Source organism: Stegastes partitus, unplaced genomic scaffold, assembly GCF_000690725.1.
Source record: "Stegastes partitus isolate 25-593 unplaced genomic scaffold, Stegastes_partitus-1.0.2 Scaffold131, whole genome shotgun sequence".
NCBI classification, from domain to species: Eukaryota; Metazoa; Chordata; class Actinopteri; family Pomacentridae; genus Stegastes; species Stegastes partitus.
The window spans coordinates 626,416-640,086 of record NW_007577862.1 but is presented as its reverse complement, the minus strand read 5'-3'; the positions used below and the strand labels follow the sequence as shown (position 1 = coordinate 640,086).

The window sequence follows — 13,671 nt, the reverse complement described above, 5'->3', positions numbered from 1 at the left end:
ATCAGAACACTAAAAAGGCAGCTTGCAATTCCTCTTCACCGTTTTCACAGGACTGTGTTTATACGTTTTGAAATGCAAAGTCTTTTATTTAAAGTGCATTGCTTTTTTAAGAGTAGTAAATGTACGCTCAGTAATGTGCTGAAATGCCGTAATAGAAAAACGACAAGAAAACATGAAAATACACACCTCACAGCTGTATTCTTTTTGTTCAAGTAATGTTCTGTTTTTCCAATAAAATTTCCCAAAACAAGCACGAATCTAAGTATGGGGTAGCATACTAAAAGCTTTGCTTTGCAATTATTCTGCTACTCTGTTCTCAAACCTATCATTTGACATTTTAAAATATTCCCTGAATAATGTATCCTAAACTTTCCAAAATTCAAAGCAGTGAATTCAGCAGCAAAAATGATTTATGGATGATTTTAAGAAGCTGCGTCAGACGAGATAAAGTGTATTTGTCTTAAAATTAAAGCTACCATTGTCGATGTGTATTTAAGGCTTGGCTGGCTGACCTTTCAAGTGCACCAACCTTGTACAAAGCACTAATTTAGAGTCCTATTAAGTTCTGAGAGCTGGCTAATTAATAGCTCTTTAAATACAAAGATTTAAGTCTTTGGCGAAATACTGAGGCACTCAGCTGCCATCATGGGAGGGCAATGTCAGCCCAGAGAAAGAAAAGTCAGGCTATTATTACTCTAAGGAATGCAAGACTGCTTGATAGTAAAACTACTCCAATTTTTTTTAGCACACTATAGCTTCCACTGTTTAATGCACCCAGAAATTGGAAAGAATTCACTTCTTCTGCTGTGTGTTAAAAATGCATCAGTTGTTAAGGAAAATATTAGAATCAATGACCTAAAACTTACTTGTGTCACAGACATCACAGGTTTTGGGTTTTGCGGAGGCCGTTTTCACCCAGTTTTGAACTTACTCCTCTTTACGGTCATTACAGTTACTCAAGCCCGAAAATCCCAATTTTGATCAAAGGGGAGAAAGTGTGGGGTAACCCCGAGGTGTACTGTAATGTTTAATAGGTCTGTAAATGTAAATGAGAGCCAGTGAACTTGTAGACGACGTCACAGATAAGAAGGTGATCTAGGTTATACCAGCAAGATGAATGTTATGATGTCCGTGCCCGATTGGTGTGGAATAAATCACCCGTGATCGCCACACAATGCATGGCGGTTACAGTTCCGTTGGACCTGCACCTGACTTGCTGCGGCGGAACACGGGAGCAACGGCGGCCCCGGAAAATCAAGGTGGCTGCAGTTTTTTTTAGAGCGAGGAGCTGCAGCCGTGGTCCGCCGGGGACCACAGTTGGATGTTTTTTGGAGTCAGGACCTGTAGCTGGAGTGCAGCGGTTTCACCCCTGAGCTGGCTGGCACTTAATATATGCTACTTTGAACAGATGCACACAAAGTTGGATAAATGAAGCAAAGTTCTCAAGGCTTAGCTTCTCTCGAAAATAAAAAAAAAGTAATAATAAAAAAAAATCCCCATATTTTTACTGACTCCTCTCCTCCCAAAACAATGCTCTATTGTTACGAGGGTCTACTCAGGGTCTGTCTGGTGTACCTCTCCCAATCTCCTACTGTAACAAAGGGGAGTGTGTATGTGTGTGTGCAGGTGTGGGAACAAAAGAGCTGGCAGGAGGCAGACATACAATGTGGAGCCCGCCGTTGACGTAAAGGGTGAGCCCGGTCCTATCGCCGCACGCGACTGACCGCCTCTTGCCTTATGAGGATTCCTTTGTTCGCTTTTAGGTTATAGCTCAATCACCAGCAGCAAAACAACAACAAAGCCTCCCAGCTGTCCCCAAAACCCCCTATCTGTAATCCTTCACCGGAGCGCTATGCTCTTCCCTGCTGTCCTACTCTTTTCCTAATTACATAACACATTATCTTATACACTGCAGGACTTTTGGGTGCAGCTGAATGCAATATTTGGTTCTGAATGATGTAATTAAATAAACAGCCAAGAAAAACGATGCAGAATTGAGTCTCGGTGCTTTCTTTCCTTTTCTTTCTCCCTTAGCCTTGGAGACACTGGACCCATCTTTGCATCCCACAATTCCTTGCAACAGATGACTCATGGTGTCCCCAGGTGATACCTTTTTTATTTTTCATAATATTTTTTGGTATTCACAAATACACGTGTTTATAGAAATGCTATTCAAACACCACAGACAGCTGTTTTAATCCACTCTTTCACATGTCCCTTGTGCAATCGTCCCCTACACTGAATTTGGATCTCTTCAAATTTTACGCATTGTTTTGCTCCTTTCAGTCTTTTCTGTGATGCCATAACCAAGCATCCTTGCTTGCTGGAAAGTGGAAACAGGATCATACTCTAAACATTTCAGATAAACCAGGCACAGAATGACAAATCATTCCAATATTATTTGTGACTGAAAGGAGCACAGAGACTTAGAGAAGTAATAACAGTGACAACAAGCACTACAGAAACTAAAGTAAAGTTTTTCAGTCGAGCGATGAACCTTGTTCATAGCATGTCTAGACAGCATTATACTGTCGAGTATAGATTGTCTCTACTCTTTTGATGGGCTTACATCAAAACAGACACAATCCTTTAGAGCACATATTTGTTTACTGAAAATAAAGTGCACTTTACACTCAAATATTTCTGATGGGACATTTGGAAGACACAGTTAATATCAAAAACAAATTAAACTCACATTCATTTTCTGGTTTCACCATTTAAATTTTGATTAGCGTGAAAACTAAAGTGACCGGGATTGTGAAAACAAGCGATCGCACCTGGACAAGAAATGGTCCAGCAAAACCAAGTCTTCTCATTTGTACAGACTGCACAGTGAGAAAATACACGTTAATTAGTCAGATTGTGAGGTGCTGTTAATTGGATTTTGTTACTTATTTTTGGTTTGTCCTAAAAAGGTCAGCTAAGCAGCTGCTTGCTGTGACGTAAACTTACCAGACATGATTGGTATTGACTTCCAACGCTCCAAAAGAAAGCAAAGAAATGAATTTTTAAAACTGAACTATTCCTTTTGTTATTGGTGATATGAAAATGTGATGCATCCTGATACCACAAATGTTCACAGATGTCAGAGCAATCCCAGTTTTTCAATATTCTCACTAATGCCTTGATACTTTCTTATTAAAATGGCACGACTCAAACTTTTTCACTAAGCAGCATGAAAGTAAAAACTGCCAAGTGCAATCTTTTACCCACTAAATATTCTCTACATTTCATGTGCACCAGGGATGATTAGTCTGGTCTAATATAGTAAGGCCTTTTAGCGGCTACAAAAACTGAATTATGGCAGACGCTGGCTAGATAGCAGCTTGCACTGAAGGCTATGAAAAACCAAAACATCCCTTGTGCACTCAAAAAGGACACAAGTACGTAAAAAGCTGGATGAAAAGGTAGTTCAGCGTAATGGCATGTAAGTACATTTGTGCATATTCGCTCAGCTTTTATCTATACCTTTTCTCACAGTGTTGCATGCTTTTAAATATCTGCAATAAAAAAAAAGAGCGAGAGACTGTACTCACTGTAGAGTATGGTGCCCTGTGTAGATCTTGTTTTCACTGTCAAATAGAGAAAAACAGTGGTGTCCTTGACTGTAGCAGGTCGATTATTGCTGTCACCAGAAGGCTGAAGAAGAAACGCAAGAGGCTGCAGCTCCAAATAAGACGTGCCATCGAACGAGGGGATGTACACTGTGGTATCTAGAAACAAGCATTAAATACAAATCAGTAAACTGCATTTGCATGGAGGTAGAAAAAAAGACTAGTACTAGTTTTTAAAAAAAAAAACACATTTTCACACATTTTTGCTTGAAACCAGGACAAAACTACGCGTATATCTGAATGACATATCTTGTAATGGCCTAAAGTGCTTTTGTTAGAAAACAGAACAGCAGAAATTGGACTGTGTCCGCCTTTGCAGCACTGATAGTTTGTCCGTGGGCACAGTCAGCGGGGCTTTGTCGAGGGCTTTGTGCTAGTGTGTCATTTCCCATTGGATGACAAAGCGATATGACTTTAAGGAAAGGTGGAGGAGGTACGTGCTCAGGTCATCAACTCCACAAGCCAGTGATGATCTGTTGGCCTTTGAGACAAAGGACATTGCGCACCTGGTGGATAGCTTGCTGTTCAGGTGCATGACAGTCGATTCAAAATAGGCCACCCCAGACTCAGCTCAGGGGATTTTACCTTCAGAATCCGGCTCTCAAGGAAAAATGCACTTTATTCTCAGCTGAGAACTCATCATATACAGTATGTGTAGGGCTCTGAAAAAGTATTTTTTTCCCATTGTAAGAGAAACATGAATGTCCTCTTATGACTCTTGTGTTCACTTTTTTAGTGCTTTGATGCCGGATCAAATGGATTTTTAAAGTAGGATGTGAATGATTGACAACATTTAGAAGAGACTAGAAAGTAAAAGAAAGAATGAGAAGAATCCTGGGATATTTCATAAAGTTGTAAGGAAAGAAACTGGTGGTCTTAAAGTTAGGAATCTCTGTGACTTGCCTAACAAGTGGCAATGGTATAGTCAAACTATAGGTTTATATGCAGGAAGAACTTAGTAAAGTCACTTGGTTTTGAATGTCACAGCTGAGTGGAGGGAGTTAGATAGGATGATTATGTGGAATCAGGTAAAGGCTTATGAACATACCACATGGTTGTACCTGCTATACACCACAGTACTGAGATGAACAAAACACAACACGCAAATCTACTCTCCGTACTGTAATTTGCTCTCAGTAGCTCAAACAGGAAGAACAGCAAATGGCTGCAACTTGTTTTCGTCGTTTACTGTGGCGCTGCTTGATCCGTGAGTCAGATACTACTTGTGGACAGTTAACGCAGCGTTAGTGGGTTTATTCATTGCAACGAGGATAACACAATTCATGGCGATCAGTCAATCATGTCAACAGGGCATCCTGAAAACAGCCCTAACGAGCTCATGAGAAGGAGTCGAGTCATACAGTAAGTGAAAATATCAGCAAGGTGAATTGCAAGCTTTGACAATAACGACTGTTCGGTGTCCTGGGGGCCGGTGGGACACCGACTCGGGCCAGTTTAATGATCAGTCACCACACCGACACCCGGGAAGATTTTCCAGTCGTACCATTTCTCAAATGCTCATAATCCTGTTTTCTCTGCCTGTACTGTACGACTGCTCCGCCACTTTCCCCCACTCTTGCCATTTTCCCGACCAATCAGAGTGGATGACTCCTCCGAGTTGTGCAGAGAATTATGTGCAGCAGACATGACAGCCAATGCTTCATATTACAAAGAGAAAATAAAAAAAACAAAACAAAACAAAAAAAAAAACCCCAGTTTTTCTTTTGTTGTGGAAGGAGCGGTTTCCTTGGGCGGAAAATGATGAATCAATCCTGTAATATTTGCTGGCAATTTCTGAGTAAGGCAGATTGAGCTGGCTCATTTTTAAAGGCACCAGCAATTACAGCAAACACACACTGGATGCCCACAAAAAGAGCTGGCAGCATCTAGCCAGTGTGTTGGCAAAGCAGGAAGCCGACAACCCCTCATCAGGTCCCATTAATGTCAAACACAAAAACAGAGAGGCTCACCACCCCAAAAACAGTCCTTTTTGTTTGCCTTAAAAAAAAAAGAAAAAAAAAGAAGGTGATTTGTTGTCATTTCACCTGACTACGTTTATGGACAGGCTTCTCCCCGATCTTTATCTCTGAAAATATTGCCTGCACTGTGTGGTCCAATTTCTATTTTATAATTAGATTAAAAAATACACAAATCAAAATGAATCACAGTCTTTTAAAAATACCTTCTGTTGCCACTTTGCTGTTCAATGCAATTAAAATGCACAAACGAGAACATCATAATACTATTAACCAAGAAAGGAAAATTTTAAAAGAACTAGTTTGACATAGTTCTGTTTCCAAGTAGGACCACCAAAAAAACCCCCAAAAAGACACTTTAAATGAGTAAAAATAGCGTTCAGTCTTATTTGGATTGATGCGGTAGTTAGGTAAAAGTTGTTGAAATGACATAAATGGGGCAAAATCGTGCTCTCGACTTTCATTTTATTATTCCTTCCCGGCCGACATCCTACATCACAGCTTCAAATATACGAGAAGTAAGGACATAACTCAATGAGCCGTAGAAGGAGGTCATGATCAATACAGACCGAGCCTGAATAATTTCCTGCCTCACTGGTTTCGTCTTTTATGCCTACTTCCTTACCTGGCAGCCATTTACTCCATAACTAATTTTTGTGATCGCTTTCAGCTGAATGCTTACATACTTGACAGAATGGCTTTGGCAAGGTCTCCAACCTACTGTGTCTTCTTTGAGGAGACAATTTATAATAGCTTAAAACACTGACATGCCCAGTTGAACTGGCTTTATCTTGACAAAACCTGTCTTATGGTTGGCTACTTGATATCAAATACTCACTCAGCCACCAGGCACCGGCCTGGATTATAGCACACCGTAGCAGAGGTGCAGCCCCAGGGTCTGAACATAAGACAGCAAGACTCAGAGCTTAAGTTGCTTATGTACAGGTTGTACGTAACATAGTAAATCTAACTGAGAGGCAAATCCCCATGTTTTGGAGTGACAGCTCTTTTTTTTTTCATGGGCTTTTTTTTTCATCACTGTGATGATTTAGTTGATATTATAATATTTGGGCAGACATTCTGTGTGTACTGTTACCTGAGAAGAAGTAAATCTGTTGTTTTAATGCATCTACTAGTGTGACACCTACTATGGTAGCTACAAAAAAGTATAATAATTCATGTTAATATTAATATGAGCAATCCCTGCTGTAGACCTCATCCAGTTCAGGATCCATCTGCCACACACTGTATAGGAAATAGATCCATAAATGTAGGAATAGTAGAAATAGTCTGCCTTCAGCACTGCCACACTTTTAGTGTATTATAATAACATGAAGATTGAGAGAAATCAGAAAAATAAGAAGAATAAGTGACATACTATTCAGTGTCTTGCCCAAGAACACCTGGCTTTCAAAATACCTCAACACATGTACAACATTGTACTAGAGAAAAGAAACAGTTATAAAATGTTCACTCTATTGTGCACAGCAGAGAGGTCGGAGTGTGTCCTTAGATATGATGTTCTTTCTCTATTGCCATGGAGATACTTCATTAGTATGTCATTTATTATATACTACATGTCAACAAATCCGCGGTGACATTTTAGTGACTGAAAAATGAAAAGAAGCCGTATAGACTGGAGCGCATCATGATGTTTGTTTTAGATATGCGATCTCCGTCAGATCTGTGGGCTGTGTGACATGTCAGCATTTCATCTAGGACACAAACAAGTCCACATCATTAGTCACTGGGTACTATGACGTATCTATAATTAACTGAGAGCAGGGGTGGCTTGCTCTACGCTCCTCTTGTGGCTATTACTTAATTCGACGAGATGTGAGGACAAGGTTGTCACCCAGCAAAGTTGCTGTCGCAATACACACTCACACACTTTGTCAGCATGTAAACAGCCCCTGGACTCTGTCTGCCGGCTAAGGACGAGTGTTGCAAAGCACATCAGTGGATGAGTGCTCACATGAGAACGCGCTCTGTTAAACCTGAGCGACTGGACTGCTTTTGAGGAGGGGCAATTCCTCAAACTCAGCAGAAATGACACTAAAAGGCCAATGCTGGTATTTAAAGGAAAAGTTTATGAGGTGAGGGATAAGCAGGAATTCACTTTATGGTTATGGAAGGAAAAAGGATGAGACTATATGTCATGATTGCGGGAATGTATTATCCAATCAGATTCATTTACAGGTATCGTGGTGGGAATTTACTATCTATATTAAGCCACTATGTATTACAACATTATTACATCACATGCCAGGTGGTAATGCAGCTTTGCCTTATCAGGGTTAATTTCCAATTAGTAAGGTTAGCTCCAGCTTCCTTATGTGCGGCAATCACATGTGATATTATCTTTCTCTGAAGCTGAAAGGTACAACAGCGAGCAATAAATGAATGAGCAAATGAGTCAATGAATGATTCATGTTCTTTGGTCTCTGCTGGCTGTTTAAACGCTGGCCAGAGCTTCTTTATAAAAAAAAAAAAAAACTGGCTGAACAAAGCACCATCTCTGTCATGTAAGCAAAGGGGAGGGGAGGGGCGGCACCGCTTTTCCTCGACGTAGCCGTCTCCCACGGGAAAAACAAACCAGAGTGAAGGCTTAAAAATAGCATTTCATTTTTTTTTTTTTTGCTACAGTGCCCGGAGAGGCAAATAACATTTCAGGAGATTACTTAAACACCTGTAAATTAGCATTTTTAGAACACGGGGCAGACGTGTCAAATCAGGGTGCCAGTTGCAACCATGCTGCTCAGGCCACGTTAATGATTGTTAACATTAGCTCGAGGCGGCATCCTGTCACATTTCCACATGTTCTGTAAACGTCTGTAAACCATCTATTCTGCTACAGTGAAGGCTTTTTTTTTTTTTTTCATGATCTCTGAGGACTTCCATCACATGTCACCGGACAAGAGTCTTTCCCACCGTCACTCAGTTTTCGAACACTGGCTGTCCATCGAGTTACACAGTTCCTCGTCTTTATGCTTAAATTTAAAGTTAACTTCAAAACTTCCAAAGAGCAACGGTTAAAAAAGCAATTTCCTTGTGAGGATTAATAAGGGTTTTTCTGATTCTAAAGGTAAAGATCAATCCAACTTCCATTATTAAAAATATTTAATGCTAATAAGAATTTCCATTACTTGAAACATTTCCCAGGCTTAAAATGTACAACACATATAACATCTGGTGGCTACTGTTATCCAAAAGCTCCTTATTTAAAACCAACCACTGTAAGCATTGTTAGTTTAATGTCTTGGGTTTTTTCCCAGGAGAAGAAATGTGTTTTACACAAGAAACTTGAAGAAAGCCTGACTATTGTTGATGCCCCAAAAAATCCTCTCTTGTAGTTGCTGTAATTGTGTTGATTTCGCCCCCACACACACACAGCGCTGTAATTCCTATCACAGGTAATTGACTCTTCAGTATGTCCTGCCCCCTTAGTAATGCCTGCTCTGCCTGGAAAACCACCTGTTCCCGCACATGGCATGTGTAGCTTCCAGTCATAGTGGCACATTTAACACTTAGAATTAATTAGTTGAGTTACCATTGAAGCAATTAATTTCAGCCAGAGATCGACTAAAGCTTGCAAATAACAGTAGATATTGCCAGGTTTTACCAGCTGGTGCTAGTGTTAGGGTGAGCAAGAAGAAATGTGAGATCAAATTGATATTATGTGGCGACATAACTTCATTTAATTTCTTTGCTTTTTTAAATTGCGTGTATTTTCAAACAGGGCTGCAAGGTGGTTCAGTGGTTAGCGCCGTTGCCTCGCAGCAAGAAGGTCGCCGGTTTGCGTCCCATTGAGGACACCGGGGATCTTTCTGCATGGAGTTCGCATGTTCTCCCCGTGCAGCGTGGGTTCTCTCCGGGTTCTCCGGCTTCCTCCCACAAGGTCCAAAAACATGTTGAGGTTAATTGGTGATTCTAAATTGTCCGTAGGTGTGAATGTGAGTGTGCTTGGTTGTCTGTCTCTAAGTGTAGCCCTGTGATAGACTGGCGACTTGTCCAGGGTGCCCCCTGCCTTCACCCTAAGTCAGCTGGGATAGACTCCAGCCCCCCATGACCCTAGTGAGGATTAAGTGGTGTATAGATAATGAATGGATGGTATTTTCAAACTCTTTCAGATGAGGAGTTAGTGGTGCATTTGGCACATTTAACACTATTCTGGGCCTAATCTACTGTAATTTTCGGACGATGAATATAAGCCACTAACTTTAAAATGAAAAAAATGTTTGTACATATAGGCCGCACTTGTCTATAAGCCACAGGTGTCCATGTTGTAACATGAGATGTTTACACAGAAAGATTTTTTTAACTTTTAATTGAATACGTACTGGTAACATACACAAATACGTACCGTAAATGCTTTTGTCTGATCAGTGCCTGTAACAGCGCTGGTTAAGAAAATAAAAAATACAGCAGCCTACCACGAAAAGTCACTGATCGCTATCTTCATCTTTCCCTGCGCACTAAAACCACAAAAGTCATCTTCTGCGTTGTAGGAATTGAAAAGCCTCAGAATTACTTCGTCACACACTTCCTCAGTCTCTCTTTCGTTGTCGCTCTCAATGTCACTTTCGTCTCGAGGCAAATTTGTAAAAATCGGAAAAATCCACAAATTAGCCGCATCATTGTTTAAGCCGCAGTGTTCAAAGCATGTGAAAAATGTAGCGGCTTGTAGTAATTACGGTAGTAAAGAGCAGGATCGATTCACAATTCCAGTGACAACTTATTGTGGGGAAATACTACACGCAATTTATTTCATTCAGTGTAACCTGCAACCTCACAAACTAGTTTGAAATGATATTCCACTTGGCCTTGAAGACTTCTTTACTACGGGTAGTAGAAGTTGGATGTGCTAAGGAGTGCAGACTTGAGCACATGAACATAATTTAATCCATTCCTCATATGTTTGCCCTTGTGTGTTTTGGTTCTGGAAAGGTAGCCACTGCTTAGAGGAGGTGTTTGACTAATGGTCAGGTAGTTTGCATTCGTTATCACCTGGACTTCAGTTGCTCAACAGATTGTAGCAAAAAAAAACCTGGTCAAATATATCCAAGCTAACTTAACACAAAATGCATCAGCATGTTTAAAGTTAATATAAATTAAATAAGTTATCAGTCTGTTTAATATATATTAGCAGTACCCTTTAAATTCATGTTGAAGTATTAATCATATGCTGGAGCTACCAGTGCAGGGGAGTGGACACGGCTATCGAAACACAGCATCTGAAATCTCCCACAGCCGTCAGCAGCTTGGCTCACATTATCAAGCTCACAAGCAATTAATTCACACATTCTATTGTTACCGCTGCTGTCACCGACACAGACTGACGACAATGGCAAAATACAGGATGTTGTTTTCTCCACTGACAGAATAGCATGCATGGCAGCAGAGGTAGGAAAAAAAAAAGAAACGATGTCAGGAGATACATCAAGTGCACTGTGAAGAAATTTCAAAAGGGAAAAAACTCCTTAGTATGTGTGACTAGTGCTGCTGTCTCCTTAGTATTAGTGTCAGAGTGGTTGGTACAAAATAAATATTTTTTGGTTGGGACAGGGGTGAGAGCTGTAGCTGAATGTTGAGCAAGAGCTGCAAGGTCGCATTCTCATTCCCAGTGAGCGCTGGAGGTGAACATGGACACACAGCAACGGTTCAAGCTGCTTATATGGATCTTTCATTTCATTAATCATATACTGAATAATTCACATCACTCAAAATTCTTAATGCAGCCGACTCTTTTCTCCCTCATAGTGAAACCTATTAGCCAAAGAGGCTCAGCATATATTAACCAATATAATTTGTTGGCTGGCTCTTCATGATACCACTATGGAGGTCACAGTACAGTGGGTTTTTAAGCTTTTTTTTTTTTTTTTACTGCCTAGGTGTATTTTATATATTATGTTTACAATCTGGTAAACACCGTCAGCTGAGTACAAAAATCTTCAAGCCTACCTTTCTCACAAAAAGTTCCAGTAAAATGAAGCGGACAGTGACAGGAAGGCAGAGCTCCTTCAGGCGGCTGCGGCTGATGACATGTTCCTCCGTTGCGGCAAAGACCGTCACGGCAAACTCGAGGTTCATGCAGAGGGTGTTTTGGTGTTTGTGTGGGAGCTGCCAGCGCTGTTGTGTTCACTGTGTCAGAGGTAGCTGATTGAGTTGTCAAACTTGGGGAACTTGTTGTGGGAGCTTCGATGGCATACAAAGTATATCTGGAAGATTGAACAAAAGTTGGAGTGGTTTAAGTGGGCAAAAATCCAATTTAACATTAAAATCCTTTGCTTTTAGGGCTAAAGATATGAACTGGTTTCCGGTGAAGTAAATTCCTCCATTAAAAGGTAAATGTAAAGTGCAGTCATTTACCAAGTAGACATATCTTTGACTGCAATCCCGGAAAAGAGAGGAAAACTCGAGTGTTATTTATCACAATAAGTGGTCAGATATTCTCTGCTGCATCAGACGTAGCAAAATGGGATTTTTTTTGAGAGAGATTTTTGTGTGTGTGTGTGTCCAAGAAAAAAAATATACGTTTTACCAACACAACACAACAAATGCCAGGCAAAAATTGAATCAAAGCAAGCACTCGTAATGAAGCCAGTGATTCTTCTAGAATCCAGGGACTGTACCTGCATTGGTCTATGTTGCTGCCGGCGATGGCATCAGATGTGGAGAAGCTCCTCTGGTTATTAATTTCAATTACTTCAATGCAGCCAGTGTAGTTGTGGAACGGCTTTGCTCTCTTCGGGAAAAAATATATGCAGAGACACAATTCAACTGTTATACTGTGTAAGATTATTGCACCTTAAAACAATTTTCTTTCTATGCACTTTAGTCTTTCAGAGCCTTATGATTTCAGCAGTTAAGGTAAAAACAGAGGAGCAATTAAAAAATCTTACCTGATTGGGAAGATAGTTTGGCGGCAAACCACCTGTGAAGATGCTGTTTGTTCTTTTTAATATGTGTCCCAACCAGTAATTACTTGCTGTGCTTTTAATTTTCTCATGACCAGAAAGAGTCAGCTCTGCTTCACACGGGGTCAGGCGTTGTCTGTAAAAGAGGATGAACACAACAGGTCGAATGTACAACAAGCACAAGTGCACTCGTTCACAACATGTCACATTATTTATTGTTAAGCAAATGTTATGATTCCTATAATTTTACATAAGCATGTGTATCTGCTTTGTCTCTGTAGAGTCATGAAGCAATTTCACACAAAAATATCCACAGTCCTACAATTTAAAAAGCAATTGTTTTGAGCTGGGTTTGTGACTTGTTTGAATCACAAGAAAGGGGAAAACAATAAAGAAGAACCCAGCAGTAGATTTTTATTTGCCTAACAAAAGTTATTCAAACGCATCCTTTGAAATTAATTGCTACAACCGAAACCGAAAACTTCCAGAAGTTGGATCCTGAATCATCCCGCTGTTTTTGTATTGATGGTTTGCCTAAATTTCTTTCGGTTTTCTCTTTCACTCTTTTGCTTTGATACATTCTACTTCCTTTAAATCTGGCCAGCATGCTTTACTTTAGCTACCCTGTTCAGATAGCTGTCTTCACACACGTCCATCCTTCTCATCTCCTCTGTGCATTTATATACATAACTGCATGTTGCTAACTCTGTCTTTTCTCTCCTGTAGTTTGTATGCACCTCTCTGCAGGTATCTCTGGCTCTGCATAAATCTGATCTGCAGCTACTGATTCCAGCAACCTGTCCAGTGTTTTATGTCCTCTTGTTTGTTGTCTGTTTGCCTCTGCTTTGGTTTTCTCTCTTCCTTTCACCCTCACCCTAACTGGTCAAGGCAGACGGTTGCCCTCACTGATCCTGGTTCTGCAGAATTTTTCGTTCTGTTAAAAGTTCTTCCTCTCCACACCTTGGATGAGTTTGGTTTTCTCTGTATAATTTTGTAGGGTCTTGGTTGTAATGTCTAAATTAATCAGGTAAATCTCCATAATAAAAATAAGAATAATAGGTTTCAAGCTTACTATTTCATTTCAGCAGATCAATTTGTATTTTATATAACGTTGTAGGGTTTTAACTGTCATATTTATATACCTACATTCACATCATATATCAC

At 40.2% G+C, this 13,671-nt stretch overlaps 1 protein-coding gene across 1 annotated transcript in view; it reads right to left on the bottom strand.

Annotated features, from left to right (window-relative positions):
• The window catches only part of eys (eyes shut homolog), a 154,135-nt gene that overhangs the window by 46,721 nt on the left and 93,743 nt on the right, over window positions 1-13,671 (bottom strand). Inside the window, exons 35-38 of the mRNA XM_008278748.1 lie at window positions 12,493-12,643; window positions 12,223-12,335; window positions 11,552-11,808; window positions 3,537-3,713 (exon numbers count right to left, since the gene is read on the bottom strand). Of these exons, the coding sequence (XP_008276970.1) occupies window positions 3,537-3,713; window positions 11,552-11,808; window positions 12,223-12,335; window positions 12,493-12,643 (698 nt within the window). The remainder of the gene's footprint in view (window positions 1-3,536; window positions 3,714-11,551; window positions 11,809-12,222; window positions 12,336-12,492; window positions 12,644-13,671) is intronic.